Source organism: Choloepus didactylus, chromosome 3 (genome assembly GCF_015220235.1).
Source record: "Choloepus didactylus isolate mChoDid1 chromosome 3, mChoDid1.pri, whole genome shotgun sequence".
In the NCBI taxonomy this organism is placed as follows: domain Eukaryota; kingdom Metazoa; phylum Chordata; class Mammalia; order Pilosa; family Megalonychidae; genus Choloepus; species Choloepus didactylus.
The window spans coordinates 5,273,825-5,293,123 of NC_051309.1; the positions used below are offsets into that span (position 1 = coordinate 5,273,825).

The 19,299-nt window shown below is 48.6% G+C and overlaps 1 protein-coding gene across 3 annotated transcripts in view; it reads left to right on the top strand.

Moving 5' to 3' along the window:
- Positions 1-19,299, top strand: part of AFAP1 (actin filament associated protein 1) — a 191,569-nt gene that overhangs the window by 128,959 nt on the left and 43,311 nt on the right. For all 3 annotated transcript variants that reach the window (XM_037829327.1, XM_037829329.1, XM_037829328.1), the window contains exons 7-10: positions 114-209; positions 2,927-3,008; positions 9,241-9,390; positions 17,070-17,281. In XM_037829327.1, coding sequence (XP_037685255.1) covers positions 114-209; positions 2,927-3,008; positions 9,241-9,390; positions 17,070-17,281 — 540 coding nt within the window. The remainder of the gene's footprint in view (positions 1-113; positions 210-2,926; positions 3,009-9,240; positions 9,391-17,069; positions 17,282-19,299) is intronic.

Sequence of the window (19,299 nt, forward strand, 5' to 3'; positions counted from 1 at the left end):
CATGGATTTCCTGCCCTCCCGGTTTGCCTCTGCTGGGTTGATCCCACGGTTATACCCTCCCTGTAAGCACCTCTGCCCTTGGCACACTCAGGAAATTCTGCCCTTTTTTGCAGGTGATAAAGGAGGTCTACAGTGGGTGCAGCGGGCCGCTGGGCCCCGAGTGTCCTCCCCCATCAAGTTCCCCGGTGCACAAGGCGGAGCTGGAGAAGGTAAGCAGAGTATTTATTTCTGTAGACAGTAGCCTCAACATTGATTTAGGCTGTTCTCAAAGTTTTAAATAACACTCTCTGAGAATTTCAGCCTTTCATAGAAAAAAAATGCAGTCCTGCTCCCCATCCATTCAGGTGGGCAGCCAATGGAGTGATAAAGTTTGCCACCATTTTTAAAGTGCCCACTCAGTCCTAAGCTGGAGTCAGTCATTTTATCAACTCCTGTGTAGGGATGGGGAGCTGCACTTGGGCATGGCCACATGGCTTTGCAGCAGCAGAGTCAGAATCTGGATGTGGGTCCATTTCCACATCTTCTGATAAGAGGACCAAGATGTTCTAGATCCTTCTCAAAACTCCAAACGCATATACAGTGGGGGCAAGGAATCTGCTGCTGATTAATGTCCCATTCCCTTTTCTTTGTAACTGTTTAGAGGGCTGTCAATTTTCAAAATCCTTTTACAGAAGTCTCCTTATTTTTGCATTCCAAATTACGTAAATCCTTTCCCCTGTGAGCCCTCACACCATACTGGCTAAGCCCGCGGCCCTCTGGCTTTAGAGGATGGCGGACGGGTGGTGTGGTCAGAGCCCGGCGTTCAAGCCGCCGCATTCCTGCCTGCTCCGTGGCCTCTGCTGTTGTTCTCCTCACCTCTGCAGTGGGCGTGCTGAGACTTGCTCTACACTTTCCCAAGACCCTCGTGCAGGTCAGCAAGAATAATGGAGGTGGGCGTGCCATGCCCAGGATACCTGCGGAGGCTGGTGCAGGCGGACCTGGTTCACCTGGGCAGAGCTCCTGAACAAATGTACTTCCAGAAGCTCACTCCCAGTCGACCAGGCTACGTTCTCTCTCCCTGCCCCTCCTGCTTCATGCTCCTTTTGTTTGTTTGAAGGCAGAATAAGAGAGCACAGTGTGGGGGGCGGGGGCTAGCCAGTTGTCCATACACCCCGTTCTGGCCAGGAATGTGTAAGGCCCTCTCTGCCAGCACATGCCGGGCCTTCCTGCTGCACTTTCCTTTTCCTTTTCTGTGTTTAACTGATCAGGTTTCCTTGGAGACCCGGCTTCCTGCCAGGCAGTGTTCTGCACTCGAGTCCAAGGGACTTTCCGAGCCCTCCTCGTTTCATCTCCTGCCGGGAATACATCCCTTATCCTATTGGTGACATAGCAGCCCTGTTTCTTTCATTTTTTTCCTGATTATGGAACTAATACCTGCTCACATGAGAAAGTTCAGAAAACCATAAATAGGAGGAAAAAAGTCACTTCCAAATTCACCACCTAGGGATAGCTCCTCTGAACACGTTTTCGAAATCACTGTTTCTCTATGCATAATTTTTGTTTACAATTTGAATAATCTATGCATAAAATTTCTTGTGCTGCTCTTTTTCCCACTTACTTTTATATTAGTGAAAGGTATTGCCTTAGCTTTAATACTATCGGCGATTTTCCCAGTGTTTGAAAACTCATAATCAGCATCTCCTGCTCCGGGTTTGTCTGACAGTTCCACCACTTACATAACTATCCCCCCACCCCCATCTCCCACCCCCTTAGGCTCTTTTTTTCTTCTGTAGGTCCTTTAAGATAACATGGTACTTGATGTCTTTTGCCTCAGTCTTTGCTGCCTTCCTGTTACCAGAGGGTAGATTCCTAGAAGCTGAATTACTAGGCCCAAGGATAAAACTCTTTTTTGAAGATCTGGCTTCGCATGGCTGTAAACAAATTGCTTTCCAAAGAGGTTGATTGGATTCAGTTTTGCATCCCCAGTGCCTGTGAGTCCATCACTGAGCCTGGGTTTCTGAAGCTGCCCTGGCCTGCTGGCCTGGCTCACAGGTGCCCCTTGGTTTGAGAGCTGCTGCCCTGCTGGCTTGCGCAGGAACTTGGCGAGCAGTGCCCTGGTGCACCAGCCCTCCTGTGGCAGCCCTTGTCCGCAGTGCCGCAGGGTTGCAAACACCCCCTGCCGCCTCGGTGCACGTGGCCATGGCTCCGAGTCATAGCTGAACATGCGTGTTTCTTGGTGGCTGCCCCCAGTGTTTTATCTCCCCACTGGTGGTCCACTATGGCACTTGGGTTTGAAGCATCCAGCAGAGGACCCCAGAAGGGGATTTTGGAGGCTGTTTTCTCCACGGTGACCCCAGAGGTTCCATGTAGGAATGGAAGGGGTCCATTTCTATCAGTGCATCTTATTTCGGTACTAACTTGGAGTCCTAATTATGCTAATTAAAATGAGATGTTAGGAGTAAAATATTTCAAAATGTTCTTTTAAGGGTCCTGATAGCAACTTGTCTCTCTGTGGCTACATTCGGAATGTATTTGTTGAAAGCAAATACTTGACATCCAATTATTGGTGAATGATAGGAGGAATTAAATTAATGATGGAACTTTATTTTTGGAAGGTTAATATGGATAATATGGCAAGAGGAGTACTTTTTTTATCCTAATAATTTTCCAAAATCATTTGCAAGAAAGAGTGATTTGAGTGTAATAGACATGTTTCTATGGCACATAATAGTGCACCTTCAGTGTGTTTTCCCTTCATTTTTGATGTTTTTGGTGTTTTTGTAGCAACTTCACCAGCTGGTCTCTGTTACGGTTGAGCCTGATCTCTGTCATTGGGAATCTGGCCCACATTTTCTTTCACTTTTTAGTTGACTTTTAAGTGATCTATCATACAGCACTTGGCTTTGGAACCATATTAAGAATAACTTAATCCTTTTTATCTTCACAGAAACTGTCTTCAGAGAGACCAAGCTCAGATGGGGAGGGGGTTGTAGAAAATGGAATCTCAGTGTGCAATGGAAAAGAACAAGGTGAGTTCTGTTCTGCCAGAGATAGACAAACTAGAACAAAAATGTTACAGCCAGTTCCATAAACTCTGATTATGTGAACATTTTCCTTTGTAATTCAGTTATGCAGCTGGCATCACCCTATAGTAGACTTATTGGAATCCAGGCAAAGCCCCTTTGGTTCATATCAGCCGCACAGATCTTCATTTCCTTCCCAGCACCCCTCAGCCTCCTCCTTCCTATGGTTGTGTGGGTGCCCGACACACGTTACATACCTGACTCACGGCAGGTATGTCCTCACCCAGTTCTCTACCTGGAAGAGCTGGCACCGAGGAGCAGCTGCTTCTTACCAGGAGACCTGACTGTCCAGTGCAAAGAGCGTCAGACACTGATTCAGGAAATCCATGTGCCCAGCCCAGCCCTGGCTCAGCCAAGTGATGCTGGGCAAGTCTTTTCCCTCTTCAAGCCTCAGTTTCCCCATCTTTCAAGTGAGGAGGCCAGACTGAGAGATTTCTGAACTCTTTTTTTTTTGTCAGCTTTATAAAAATATAATATACATACCACAAAATTCACCCACTTGGCTGCAATTCTATAAATTTTTGACTATTGTTTACAGACATGCAACCACCACAATAAAGAGAAGGAACGTTTCTACAATCCCAGAATGTTCCCTTGTGCTCCTTTTAGTCACCTCGACCTCTACCCCAGCCCCTGGCTACTGTGGGTCTTTCTTCTGTCCCTATAGAGTGACATATAAGGGGCATCACCAGGTAGGGGCCTCTTGAGTCTGGCTTCTTTCACGTGGCATAATGCATTCAGGAGGTCTCCGCATCGTGGTACTTGTCAACAGTGGCTCCTTTTTTATTCCATTGCGTAGATGAACCACAGTTGGTTTGTCCATTCACACATCAAGGAGCGTTTGGGTTGTTCGGGCTGGGGAGATTATGAATCTAAAGTGGCTTTAGACAATGCATACAGGATTTTGTGTGGACACGTTTTCATTTCTCATGGGGTACCTACCTGGGAGTGCTAGTGCTGAGCCGTGTACATTCTCTGCAGCCTTGGAACGGTCTGGTTTGGTTTGTTTTTCCTTTTAGCCATTTTCTTAGGTGCATTGTGGTTTCTAATTGTAGTTTTAATCACTGAGGGCACTGATGCTTATTTTTCATCTGTAAGTCTTCTTTGGTGACATGTCTGTCCAACTCCTTTGCCCATGTTTTTACTGGATTCTTTGTACTTACTTTTTAGTTCCAAGAGATTATATATTTTGAATACTAGTGTTTTATCAGATGTGCTTTGTATATAAACATTTTCTCTCAATCCGTAGCTCGACCTTTCATTTCCTTAACAGTCTGTGAACTGAGATGAGGGATGTGATTTGTGGGCAGCAGTGGAATTTTTCCCTCAGCAAAGCCAAAATGGCCCTGTGTGGTTCTTGAACCCGAGACCTTGGCTTCTCAAGTGTATTATTTGCCCAGCCAGACTAACCCGCATCTTACTACTGGGGTGAAACAAGCATTTCCCATCTCTGAAATGAAGAATTAAACCAAGTAGCAATCCAGGCCATGAAGAATCTTGGAGCCCAAATAAGCTGGGCTGTTGTGATATGACAGGGTTCACACTGAAGGTCGCGAGCTCTGCTTTTTGCATACGTGGTTTTCTAACTCAGTTCTATCCATGTGTAATTTTAGTTCACCCCATCGGAAGTTATTCAGGGGAAGTGTTATCTCTGTCTTCCACAGGGCACATTATGTGTAATCAAAACCAGGAAAGCTATCTTTAACTGCTGCCCTGCAATGAAATAACATGCAATCTCACCGTTCCTGCTGGGCTGTGAGAGGCAGCAGATGCCTGTTTTCTTGTTTACTATTTCTTCTCCCAGTGGACATACTTAAATTAGGTTCCACAGAGTAATAATTATATATGTCTGGATGTGCCTGCAAGCAACTGTATCTATATTTAAAAGTCTCCCATTTCTTTGTATTTTTTCCTTTTACCAGGAACAACCTTCTGTACTTTGAAATTGAAAGGTGACCTTAGGTTCAACACTTTCTTTTTGGCTGACTTGGTGCTTTGGGTACAGCAGAAACTCAATAAATAGTTACTGAAGGAAGTTGGTAGTTTAAATACACGTTAACCTTCTTTCTGTGCTGTTTTCTCACTGTTCACTCTTGGCCAATGTGCAATGGAGCGATTTTGGCAAAGCGCCCTTTTTCTTGGCCGTGGCGTGACTCAGCTCTGTTTCTCTGCCTCTGCACGGAGAGAATCCTGACCGCGTGCAGTTTTTCCTAAATGCCCAGAATCTCCGTTGGACACAGCAGCAGCTCAGGCCGCATAGAGTCAGAGAGAACCACAGGAAACAGCAACACCTCCTGTTTCTCCTTTCGAGGTGGCAACCCTTAGAGTTTAATAAACCAGCGCAGAACAATGTGTGGTGACTTGGTGTAAACATCTGTTACGGATAGAACTGTGTCTCCCAAAAGCCTGTTGAAGTCCTAATCCCAGGGCCTCGGTACGTGACTTTGTTTAGAAGATGTGATTAGATGAGATGAGGCCACATTGGATTGGGGGTGTCCATCTACTATGACTGGTGTCCTGTAAGAAGAGGGAATTTGGGCACAAGGAGAGAGAAGTGACAGCCATGTGTCCACGGAGGCGGAGACTGGGTTGTCATAGCGACAGGCCCGGAAGGCCATGGTGCCGGCCACACTGGAAGCCGGGGGAGACAGGCAGGGCCGTCCACTCGCTCCTTCAGGAAGCCCAGCCCTGCCCAGCCTCAGCTTTAGCCTTCTGACCTCCAGCCACCTGGGACCATCAACCGCGACTGTCTTAAGCCGCCCAGTTTGGGTTCTTTGTTATGACAGCCCCAGGAGAGTAAGACAACTGCTTATTGATTCTGCAGCTGATGTGAAGACAGAGCACTGAGGGCCTGGGTCCAGTGATCTAGAAGCTACTAGCACAGCCAGCATTTTGCACATCTAAGATTTTATTCTCTGTTAATGGATCCCCTGGCAGCCTCATTGCATAAATAGTCTGAGATATTAGCTCCCATGCCCCAGCCCCTCCACTGGCCGGAACAAAAAGGGCCCAGGATTCCCTTTAAGCAGCGTGCCAGCGAGCTGTGTGGGTTTCTGATAGTCACTGCTTTCAAAACCAGTGCCCGGAGTTAGCTGTGCTCCAGTTGTGAGCATCACAGCTCTGTGCACCACGCACTGCTGGCAAATGCCACGCGGATGCAACAGCTTTTCCACCGTGCATTGAGATGCCTGAGTTTCGGGTTTCTTTTTATTCTATTATAGGTTTTACATCCGGCCTTTTGTTAAATAAACAGCATCAACCTGTTCTTGATGGTTTCCTTTAGTCTTCCATAACGTAAGACTTTTTCTTCCGAGGATTACCTCACTTCTGCCTTTGCAAAAAATAAATCAGTGGGCATTCAAGGAATTGGACACAGTAATTAGTGTCTCATTCCTTTGTAGTCAAAGAGTCGAGCTAGTACTTTCCCCCGAGGATGCAGTCTTCGTATAACCAGAAATAAATCTACAACCCAAGTAGCCTAGCTCCTTTGTTTTGTCGTGGGACGGATGGCATCCGCAGCCAGGGAGATTTCAGCATGGCCCACGGGCCTCTCGAAAGGCTGCCTCTGGGTGCTGCCACTGCCCGCAGCTGGCGGAATCTTCTCCTTTAAACATAGGGCAAGGTTGTCTTGGGGCTTGTCAGAGGCAGTTAAGGTGACCATCCAGTATTGTCTGCACCTTTGGTTTAGTTGAGCTGAAATCAAAATGACATGGTGATCTCAGCGGCAGACTCTGTAGCTGCTGCTAATTGTCCTGTAGGGTTCCAGTAGATTCTTGGAGCTTTGTTTCTGAGGAGGGCGTGTGTGTCTGGGGAGAACATGTGCGGGGGGGAAGTCGTGCTCCTCTTTTCCCTGTTTCCAATGTTATGTGAAGCCTTAATCTGATTTGTTTAAAATAACTCAGAGATGCTCAGACTGTTTATCCTGAGCTTTTGTTTGGCTTCTTTTTTAACTGTCACATGGCACCTCTTGCCTCAGACATTGTTAGTTTTCATTTCTTTACAAGTGACTGATCTCATAGGATCTCCCTGAGCCGGGGGAGTGGGGGGAGAGGTTGTGCGGGTGTCTTGCTTACAGCGTGGTGGTGGAGTGGAAACAAAACACTTCCCTGCTCCCCACCAGACAGGAGGAAATGGGGAAAAGGTGGAGGAAAACCTGTGTGCACATATGCTTAGAAGGAGGTTTAGGAATTCGGTCTGTACTTCATCATCTCGGGTCCTGCATCCGATTTCTCTGAAGTTACTCCGGGTGGTGGGGTGTGTGTGTGTGTGTGTGTGTGCGTGCGCACGCTCTTTGATCATGGGGGAAGAGAAGGAATTCTTGACTTTCCTTGAGTTTTCAAAAGGGTTTGTGATCTAGAGAAGGGCACAGACAGAGGGTGCAGGGCTTCCTCTTGGGGCTGTCGGGGGAGCCCTGGGGCTGAGGTGCAGGGTTTTGTCCATTCAGTGCCTTTTTGGTCTGGCCCTGCAGCAGGTGAGTGATGGCCCCTGGTGACTGACCCAAGTGACCAACCCGCCCCGGAGAGCGGCTCCCTGGCGGGAAGGGTCTTTGCACTTTTTCTGTGTCCTTCTCACCTGTGCATTGGGATTTTCTTGCATGATCCCAACCCCTGTAATTCCGCCAGAGATCACAACCAAGCGCAGGGGGCTGGGGAGAGGATGCAGGTGGCTGAAAGGGTGATAGATGGCCACTGACCAGCAATCACAGGGAGGAACCAGGACCTCCTAAGCGGGTCCCTCTGTGGGGACATGGCCATTCTGGTCCAGCCCACTGTCACTCGCCCACAGGGCTCCAGAGTTGCCAGATCTTCCAACAGAAGCCCAGAATCATTTTAGACACCAAACTTTTATGGATTTTACATATTAGCGGTTAATTCAGAATTGAACGCCATGCAGGCTAAACCAACCACAGTGGGCTGAAACGCAGGCTACTGATTAGATCACTCCAGATCAGGGCAGAGTCGAGCACATATGTAACGGATGGGCACGTGTGTAAGAGACAGGTGTGTAAGGGATGGGTGCGCATGTGTTCTAGTTTGCTAATGCTGCCAGAATGCAAAACACCAGAAATGGATAGGCTTTTATAAAAGGGGGTTTATTTGGTTACACAGTTACAGTCTTAGGGCCATAAAGTGTCCAAGGTAACACATCAGCAGTCGGGTACCTTCACTGGAGGATGGCCAATGGCGTCCGGAAAACCTCTGTTATCTGAGAAGGCATATAGCTGGCGTCTGCTCCAAAGTTCTGGGTTCAAAATGGTTTTCTCCCAGGACGTTCCTGTCTAGGCTGCAGTTCCTCAAAAATGTCATTCTCAGTTGCTCCTGGGGCGTTTGTCCTCTCTTAGCTTCTCCGGAGCAAAAGTCTGCCCTCAATGGCCGTCTTCAAACTGTCCCTCATCTGCAGCTACTCTCTCAACTTCTGTGCATTCTTCAAAGTGTCCCTCTTGGCTGTAGCTGGCTCACTCCTTCTGTCTGAGCTTATATACTGCTCCAGTAATCAAGGCCCACCCTAAATGGGCAGGGCCATGCCTCCATGGAAACTATCTCATCAGAGTTATCACCTGCAGTTGGGTGGGTCACATCTCCATGGAAACACTCAAAGGATTCCAATCTAATCAGTACTAAGACATCTGCCCCAGAAGATTGCATCAAAAGAACATGGATTTTTCTGGGGGACATAATGCATCCAAACTAGACAGTGTGTAATGGATGCGTGCATGTGTAAGGGATGGGCGTGTATGTAAGGGAGGTGGGGGCAGTGGCAGTGCTGGCTGTGGATGCCCCAGCTTCCCCTCCCTCCATCATCTCCCACCCACTTCTCACCAGCCTGGGTCCAGCTGCCCCACCCCCTCTTGGTTCCCCAGGCACCCCACGTCTCCTCCAGCATTCGAGCTGGGCCTAAGCAGATGCCCTTCCCTCCTGGGCCGTGTCCCCTCTGACCTGTGCCCGGCTGGCTCCTATCCGTTTAGCTTCCCAGCCCCCGGGGATGAGGGCTTCCTCAGAGCATCCACTTTTCTTCTGAGGCCGACCCGCAGCCAGCACACAGCAGGTGCTCAGTAGACACAAGCTGGGGGTAGAAAACATTTGTTATTATAACTTATGCTTTTTTTTTTCCCAATTAAAGCCTGTCATTAAAACATGCTGATTTTTGTTGTTGTTGTTGTTATTGTGATTCTTGACAGTTAAGAGGAAAAAGAGTTCCAAATCTGAGGCCAAAGGAACCGTGTCTAAAGTCACTGGGAAAAAAATCACCAAGATCATCGGTCTGGGAAAGAAGAAGCCCTCGACGGATGAGCAGACCTCGTCGGCCGAGGAGGACGTTCCGACCTGCGGTAAGGTGCCCCATCCAGAAGAGAGTCCCGCTTTCCCGGGTGCCGTCCCCTTCTGGGGTTTCCTCTGCCGAGTTCAGCTTTTTTTTGTTGTTTTAATTTGATAAAAATGTGTATTTGAGTTCAGGTCTTAAAGTTGGCATTGCGTCTCAGATCTACATTACAGTTGCACAAACACCAAGATGGCTAAATGTCAACTCATTCAACTTTAGTATTAGGAACTAATGCTTGTAATATGCAACGTTCCTGTGGACTATTTTGAGTTAGGCTTGTGGTCATTCAAATTGTGGGAAATGTGTTAAATCTTTACATTCTTACTGTTTATTAATAAAAGACTTTGGAGGGGCTTGAGAGAATCTCTAAAGTTAATCTTGAAGATTAAAACAAAAAATTCTCTTTGACCCCACGAAGTTCTCCCAAACTCCTCTTAAGCTTCTTTAAAGCTTGGCAAAATACCTACAGAATTAAGATCATTTCTTTCCCCTGGCTAAAGCAATATGACGAAGCTTTCTTAGAGACTGGAACAGGGCTTCCCTCCAGCCTGGCTGATCCACCACCCCTCCTGATGGGTTGTGCCTTCCCTCGGTTATTTTCTGAGCAGCTGCTGTTTGTGTTAAGTCCACGGTTAGAGTAGTGAGCAAACAGTCCGTGCCCTCCCGGAGCTCCCAGTCCAGGAGCAAAAGATGAGGATTAAGGATGCAATCACAGAAATAAATGGGTGGTAACTAACTGATGAATAATATGAGTAAAAATAAAAGAGACAAGGGGGTATCGGGGACCTCAGTTAGACTGGGCAGGGTGCTTGGGATGGCCTCAGAAACAGTGGATAAGTGAGGCTTCGTACATGGAATGGTTTATACCTAACCACGCTTAGAATCGTTCTGCTCTTTTTTTTTTAAGGAGAAGAATGTTATAAGCTGAAAGATGAGTATTTACCCTTTTATTAAAATTAAGATTGGGGTGTAATTTTCTTTGCATAGTGACCGTTCAGCTTTCCATCAGTATAAATCCTAATTCCTTTTATTTTTATGGTAATTCCATTTACCTCTCTCTATAATTAACATCCATTAAGGTATTGGATTTTATTTTGGCGATACCGAAAGATAGATGATTTAGACCCTGCCCGATGGTTCCTACGCTGGGCCCTGCAGGCAGAGCTGGATTCTGCCACAGGTGCCGTGTGCCAGGCTCTGGGCTCTTCTCTGAAAAGGCAGCACACGCAGCAGGCCCTTCGGTGACGGCGACGGGCAAGGCCGCCGTGTGCTGGCTGGGTGGCTGTACGAAGAGATGGGCTGCTGCAGTAACTCACAGGAAGGTTGCAGAATATTAATTTTTGGTGGACACAGTGAAGTGATGGGCTTCTAATGCACCATGCAGTGGAGGTGGTGGGATGGAGGCTGGTGAAGGCTGGGCATGCTGGGAGACATCGTCTCCGAGAGCTTCCACCAAAACGGCCGCCCATGGGGTTGGGTTTGGAGGACAGACTGAGGACAGCACAGGGGTCAGGAGGCCCCATCTCTTCCCCCTCGACAGGCAGCGACTGAGGAGCCGTCGAGGCTAGGGTCTCTTCCACAGCCTAACACAGAAGAGAGACAGCTCAGAGAACCCCTGCCCTGCTGAGGACAGGAAACCAGGTGAAGCAGATGTTCAATAGAGGGGCAGGAGTGCAAGATGAGCTGGTTGGTGCCGTCGTGCCATTTCTGACTGCCTCCTGCCTTGCGGGGAGCCATGAAAAGCCCCTGCTGATGTGGATTTTGTTTCCCTCTTCTATCAGCCCTTGAGATAACACGGGGCTTGGGCATGAAGAGTGGAAAGAGGGAGTTTTCCCACAGAAAGCAAACTACTCTTTCAGTTTTGTTTTTGTTTTTAAACTGCTCTAGGTCAGTGTAGGAAATAGAGATGCTTTTGTGAGAAACAGCGCTGGTAATGGAAGGCAATGGAGAGCTGCCGGGCCAGCCCCCTCTTTGCACACAAGAGCCCTGGCGCTCAGGGGGGCGATGCCTGGCTGTGGGTTGCCCAGCTGGCTGGCGGCAGAGCTGGAGGCCCACCCGCTCTGCCCATTCCCCGGGCCACACGCCTCCTCTGAATGCCTTTGCGTCAGCAAGCTCTTCCCAGTCCCTTAGCGCCTGATCTCTGGCTTGATCAGTGGTGGTGATCGGGCGCAGTGCTTCCTTGGAAGCTCCACCACTCAGAGCAGGAAGCGTGCATCGGCAGCTGTCTTCAAACCCGCGGGGGCTTCTGGTAAACTGCTCAGTGGATGTCTTTGCCTCTGTCCATGAGATTTTTAAACTGTCGTCCAGTCCTTTACTGGGGCAAAGGGAAAGGGGAGGAGTCTTTAGAAATATAAAGGGGGGAAATGACCATTTTCAGTTATTTCAGTACAGCTGCAAAGTCTCAGGCTGAAGCTGCAGCTGGATAAAGGCCCGAAGGACCCACCCTGCCAAGTCGCGTCTCAGGAGCTCCTGCTCTTCTGCTCCAGGGAGAGGAAGTGGGAAGAGCTGCGCTGGATGGGCCGGGAGGGTGGGATGGGAGCAGCAGAGCCCCTGGGAGGAATCCAGAGGCCAAGCACCCATGTTCCCACCAAGTGCAGCCTGGTCCACTCTGCAGCTTCATCCACTTTGCAACCTGCTCAGCTCTGTAGCGTGGTCCACTGTGCAGCCTGCTCAGCTGCGCCTCTGGGTGCATAAGAAAAATGCCCTAAGGGGCTTCCTCAGGAGGAAGGGGGGCCTGTCCTTCAGATGCTGCACAGGTTAGGAGAGGGGGGCTGCCACAGCCTGGTTCCACAGGTCGATGACTGAACCTCCTTCCAGGTTCAGTCACCAAGTGGGGCCTGTAGCAGTCCCAGGGTCAGCTCTGCACCCAGCACCCACATCATAGGATTTGAGGCCTGCACAGAGGCCCATAGCCAAGACGGTGCTTTTTCTTTGTCCTTCTCCAGTGTTACCAATCCCGGAATTATTGTCACTTTATAAATTGAGCTATTTTAGTAGAAATGCATTTCAAATTTTTTCTCTCTCTCTTTCTTGGCCCCATTTTATCAGCTGGGCTATCCCATAAGCCTCTCGACCAGTCAGCCTTCTAACTGTCATCCCCTCTGGGCCACCCTCCGTACAGCTGCCAGAAGGAATTTTTGAAACTCTAGACAGATCATATCAGCCTATGCTGGGGGGAAAAAAAATCTCTTTGCAGCGTACTCAGGCCCTCTAACAGCCTGGTCTTAACTTGCTTCTCTAACACCCTCTTCTGCACTACTGGGTTAAGATTCAGGTCTAATCTTCTTACCAGCCATGTCCTCAGCACCCCAATATATATAATAGTGACCCCCTAAGTGCTTGTTGAATGAGTTCCTCAAGCAGGAACCGCTCAGATCCCTCCTCTATGAAATGGGCTTAATATTGAATTGCTTGGTTTTCATAAAAATTGGTGATGTATATGAAACTCCTAGCTCAATACCCAGCCCATAATTTATGCATTTATGCTAAGTAATAGTCACTCTTTTATTCATTTGTTCACCTTGTTTACTTGTTTATGAAAAACCGAAGCATTCCAGACAGATTCAGACTCATTCAAGGCAGCATTTGCTCGTTGCAGGTGAGCAGCACAGGTAAGGTGCGAGACAGGAAGAGATCGTTACCTGCCCGGCCAGGGTCTTCCTGGAGTCGGGGCACCCCAAACTGATTTTGAGGGACTAGCTGGGTGTTTTTAGGGTCTCTTTGATCTCTAGTATTTTGTGGCATTATGCAGTTTTCAGTGTTGGGATTTTTCAGTGGACCTACAGGAGAGTTATATGCTTCTCTCTTCTTATCGGAATCTGCTCCTACAAAAACAGTCAGGTGACGTTGACTAGAGAGGGAGGAAAGCTTCGCCACTGTGAGCGGCCGTGTCGGGGGGTCGTGGGTGAGGTTTCCGGCCCCTGGGGCGCTGACAGGGCTGAGCCAGCTGTGGCAGCCTGGTGGCACCCCCCACCCACGGTGCCCTTTCGCTGCCTCTGTCGGCCCCTCTCCTCTCAGCTGATTATAAACTCAGATTTGCCAAGATATAACCGATACTTAGATGGGGATGGAATTCCTCTTGGACGTGTTAAGTTTTTGAGAGGGAGCTGACCATGTGCACCCATGCGCGGGGGTCTCCAGGCAGGACCTGATCTTCCCGTCCTGCAGGGAGGAAAGAAATGGCAGCGCGGCCCCTACTTCTGCACACTGCCGCCCCCGGCCCGGCTCAGCTGCCCTCTGGGAGCCCCCGCCAGGGACCCCAGAACTGGGAGCGGCTGAAGGAGGCGGGCCTGCCCCCCTTCCTTCTGTGTTTTTGTTGTTTAATCTCAGGCTTTGTAAACTTGGTTTTATATCTCTAAGGAATCCTCCACAGGCACGCTTGCCATGGCTTTGTGGGAAACACTCGAGTTCTTTCTTTAGAATTGGAAACCAAAATAGTCTCAAAACACGAAACTGAAATTCCCAAATTTTTAAGATATGGTAACATCCCACTGTAACATGATAAATGGGACCCCCCCCCCATTAAAATTTTATGTGGCGTTTCCTTAGGACGCAGAGTGACCAGGTAACCTGTGAAACTGACCAGCCCCGAGTTCCCGGGCCGGCTGCGGGGTGCCCGGGCTGCCTGGTGGTGGTGTCTGCTCCAGCCTAAATATTCCCCGGGGGTTATTCTGGGGCTGGGCCGGCCAGATGAGTGGGAGGATGTGGGGAGGACCCCAGACTCCTTCGGTGGGGTGGCCTGACACCTCCCTGCTGCCCCTGCCTCCTCTCATGCTCCCTGGAAGGGAGGGGCTTCCGGCCACCCCGTGAGCAGAGCCGGGCAAGGGGGTGGATGGAGAAGGGGGGCCAGTGGCCCAGCGTGCACCCCGGCATTTTCGTGGGGTTCACTGTCTGTGTAAACAGGTCTGCTATCCAGTGTGGCTTCTCTCTTTTCTCTTTTTGGGACTGAAAATGAGTCTGGGGAGTGTGTTCAAAGGCGGTCATTTCCTGGGAGGTCCTAGTGTAAGTAAAACGTGAATCTGCCCAGGATGATGTTTCCTTTGGGGCCTGACATGTCGAGAAATTCGTAGCATCGGGTGACTTTGGACCGGAGTCCGTCAGGGAAGGAGATGCCGTGGGAGCAGATCAGCCTGGCTTTGGGAGCTGTGTCTGTTCGTTCAGGTTAGTGGGGTGGTAACCAGGAGCTTCTGTCCCTCTTCTCTGAGAGAGGCTGTGCTTGAGAAAGAGCCCGCGCAGTGATGGATCCTCAATCTGCAAAACTGTATGGAGATTTAAAATGTTGTCAGTGTGGTGCAAAGGCCTTCCTTCCTCTGCAGTTCTTAAATGCCACAGGTCTCAGTGCATCCAGGCTGGGCTCCAGAAGGGGTTGTCCGTGGGGTCGGCCGTGGATTCTTCACGTCTGCTTCCTCTCCTGCAGGCAGGCCCTCAGTCCTCCCCACGGGGCGGACCCCTCTGCGGGACCCTCTGCCGGCTCCCTCGGGGCTGTGGGTGCCCCCAGGTGCGGCGCTTCTCCGTAAGACACGCTTTCCTGCGCCTCAACCCCTTGCCCCACGGATCGACTGGCTTGAGGACAGTCCCATCCATACATCCCCTGCGTCCTGGTCACAAGGCCACGTTTCTGGAGTCGTGCTCAGAAAGTATTTGGGATTGATGGGGTTGGCAGTCATTTCAGAGACGTCCAAATAAAAACGCCGGCTTCGAGCGCGGCTCCTTCCTCCGAGATGGCAGCCAGATCCTGGCTGCCCAGTAGCTCCCACAGGCATGGCTCCAGCTTGACCACGTTTTCAAGGAGAGCCCTTGCTTCCGGAATGAATGTATTGGAACTGTGTCGTTTACAAACAGTATTTCACAGAGTGAAAATGGCAGTGTCAGGTGTGCAGCTGTATTTAGAGCAGCAGCTCTTTATTTGCCTCCTGTAGCTGTTGGAAGAGCTTCTGGCCCGGCTTTGCCACCTCGTGGCCTTGGACAAGACATTCCCTGCACCTGGGGGTGCCGGGGACCCCATGGGCTCGAGACTCGGACTCTGATTCTCTAACAGAGAATCGCCTCCCTGGAGTCCCTCCTAAATGTATAAAATATAAGGAACTTGGGTCAAATTTAAATTGTTTTTTAACGCAAGAGGGCGGCAGAGTCAGAAGCAAGAGCCGCCAGCTCTGCTCTTTCCCAAACACAGCGGTTCACACCCAAGCGAGGCCTCAGTCCCAGGAGAAGCAGGACATCCTTTTAAAAGCTTAGTGTATGTCGGTAGGTGTGTGACGTGTCGTCACACTCAGTCAAACGAAGGCTTAAGCTTTGTAAGCATTTGCCTGGTGAATGCATTGAGCAAGGATTTTGCGAATATCTATAAATAACCTTTTAAGTTATTTTCCTGGGGCCTCTAAAATACCTATATGTTTTGTCTTTATAGCATTTATTCATTGCTAATAAAGGCTTAGAACATAAAAGAAGTAAAAAGCATCTTCTGGTACACTTTTGGAAAGGCATTTTAAAAAATCACGATTAGATAAGATTTATTTTTGTTTTCCTTCCTTATCATTTTTTCGCCCATATGTGTGTGTATGTGTGTGTGTGCATGTAGGAACTAAAAGAGTATCTCAATGACTTAAGTCAGGAATCCTTGTTTTCTGTCTCCCTTTTGGACCTCTAGTCAATGTTTTATACACTATTTAACTCAAAGTTTCCTGAATCTTGAAAGGGTGTGGGCTAGAGTACTAATTTACTGGCATTACAGAGTGGTGGTGGGGAATCACAGCCCATTCTGTGAAATCTATTCCCATCTTATTATTTCTAGGAAAATGCATTCAGTGTTTGTGACAACTGAAAATTGTCTATTTCCTTCCTGTAACTGAGGGGTTTTCTTGTTTTTTAATGAGGGTGATAATTTCTTCCTATAATTCTATCACATATGACTATATATAAATAAAAAATCTTTATGTAATAAAGATATTGCACAGCATCAGAGATAGTGAATGACAAAATGTTGTAGACATTCAGACTCAAGAATTGAGATTTTATTTGGGCAAACTTTGCCGTAGTCTTCTCAGCCAGACTGGAATGGAGCATAAAGACCTTGGGCCCTTGATGGGAATCTTCCACCGAAGACCTTCCACTGTCTGCTGGAATTCTTTCAGTTTCAGGGAACTTATCACCTCCTGGGGCCTCCTATTTCTTGGAAAGCTTTCATTTTTGCTAGTTTTTCTCAAGTTGAGCCAAAATCTGCGTTCTTGTAACTTTTGCCCTAGTTGTGTCATTTTCAGTTCCTAAAAATAAACCTGCATCCTTTCTCATCTGACATGTCTTCAGTTATTTGAAGACAGCTGTCATGTCCCCATTTCCTTCTCATCATCCCCACAATGACAGCTTAGTAACTCTTCACATACGCTGGATGAATTCCAGATTCCCACGTAAGCATTAAACATCTGGCATCTGGTCCTTAGCTTAGCACGTATATCGAGTTGGGGGTTTCTTGGTGTGGTCTGTGTTATCTTACAAAAAGCCCCCAAATTGTTTGTCAGATAGCCCTTGGTGGTGGCGGCTCTCCTGGTGTACGTGAATTTGCACTTAAAAATCGGTCGTGTGAGGGCTGTGTAAGGGCTTCTGTAGCGAGAGCCTGAACACGGCTGAACTACAGCTTCTCCGCGAGCCCTCGTCCTCCCCACGGGCGAGCGTGTCGGCTGCGTGTCGTTGCAGGCTACCTCAACGTGCTGGCCAACAGCCGCTGGCGGGAGCGCTGGTGCCGAGTCAGGGACAACAAGCTCATCTTCCACAAGGACCGGGCCGACCTGAAAACCCACATTGCCTCCATCCCCCTCCGAGGCTGCGAGGTGATCCCGGGCTTGGACTCCAAGCACCCGCTGACGTTCCGGCTGCTACGCAACGGACAGGAGGTCTCCGTGTTGGAGGTACCGTGTCTTCCGGAGGTGCCTGCGCAGATCCAAGTTAACTTTCCCTCAAAAGCCATGTTCTGACTTCTTAATCAAAATTCCTTTTATGTTGCCTATCTGCACCTTTTTTTCTTATTCATTTCCTTTTCTCTCACTTTGTGCATTTTGTTAGTCTCTACATTTTTTAATTCTTCCAGTTCCTTTGTCCTGGAGGTATTGATATTGCAAACAACATACTGCCAATTTTTACTAAATTGCATGTGTAAGAGGTGCCAGATTGCCTTCTTGTTTCGTTTCCTTTCTATACGTGTCTGCATAGAAATTAAATGCACAGTTCCATATTGTGGAGTGCTTTTCAGAGGTGGCCAGAAAAGAACTCGTTTTAAAATTTCCAGTAAATCTTTTCTTTTCTAGCTAAGGTCTACCTTTAAAACGGTGATGTTTCCTTTACCTTCTCCTTTGGAACACTGACTTCCTTAGAGATGGATCAGACGTCTCCTTGGACCAATTGATTGCCTTAGAGACAGTAGTTAGAAAACCCTTGGGTCTTAAGACCCCTTCATTCTGTAGACACTTTATTATTTGTTTGGCTGTTTTTCTAGAACTTCTTAGTCACTAAGGCAGAAAAAGCAATTATACCTAATTTTTTAGCTATATGCCGTCAATTTTCAAATTTAAATTTTATCTGTTTTGTATTATTAGTTTATTTTCACCCTCTATTAATTCAGACCTTTTTTTCCCTTTGTCTTTGTTTCAAGTTAGCATTGTCGAGATTAAATTAAGAGTCAGGGACCACCCACATACCCATTTCTGCCCGGGCACACAAACAGCCGGGTGTAGAATTTCCGGAGAGCGTGCAGGTGTGTCTGTGGCCCGTGGCCAATGGAGAGGAGGGTGTGCACAGGCTGGTGGGAGGAGCCGAGGTGTGTTCCGAGTTACTTTAGTCACATCACTTGCTGACCAGAGTCTGTGTGGGAGAAGGGGCACCCCGGTGGGCGTCCGGGAGATCTTGGATTTCACCAGTAGGGCTTTGTTTAAGACCGTCTCCGCAGAAAGTCCTTGTGTGGGTGCAGGCAGGATTAGCACTACTGCTCTTCCCCGCAGGGTTTACAGCCCCTTACTTGGCATGTGGTTTGTCGGAACAGGTCAAGAGGACCGACTGCTGCTCCCTGGTGGCTGATCGTGCAGCAGCAGGGTTTACCCGAAAGACGACTTGTTTGGACCCAGGGACCTGGGATCCAGTGTCGTTTCTGTCCCAGACTTGTTGGCTCGCAATCATATTTCTTTCTCTCTCAGCTTCACTGCTTGTATGTAAAGCATGAGCATTGGGCTAGATGATTTTGAAAGTTCCTTCCTGTAGCCCTGATGTTTTTTGAGTCAGTGTACTTTGTGAGCCTATGTTTATGTGGGCCGAAGACTGGCCGTGGAGAAAAGCTTAACTGAGACACCAGACACTGATGAAACAATGCCGGTCTTATATGAGAGCTTCGGGAGCACATCTGAGCGCAGATGCAAGGAAGGAAGACACGTGTTGACACACGAGAGTGAAAAGTCGGGCCTGTGGTCCGAGATAGCAGGTTGGCTGGATGCCCAGGTGAAGAGAGAAGCTGAGGAAGGGGTGGGGGCAGGGGCAGAGAGGGGAGAAGTTGGGAAAGGGTGACCAGTTGTGCCTTTGCTGTGTGCCTCTTAGGCGCATGCCTCGAGTCCTTGAAAGGAAGTAGTGTTTCGTTGCCTTCTAACATGCCAGGAACGCTGAAGGGGGTCTTCATTCCTGGAGAATGCTGAATAGTAGGTTCAGTTTCCTGAGGGATGGCAGGAATTTGAAGTTTAACCAGTATCTCTGGTTGTTAAGACAACTGTTTTTACAGCTGCAAAACTGAATCAAGCAAGCTTTGTTGAAGTCCTTCCATATTCCAGTCCTTAAAGCAAATGAACACACAAACAAAAGAGCACATTTCCAACATCAGCAAAGAATTCTGCCTTTATCGGTAATGAAATACGGTGAGCCAACCACCCACACTGACCAAGTTGTGATA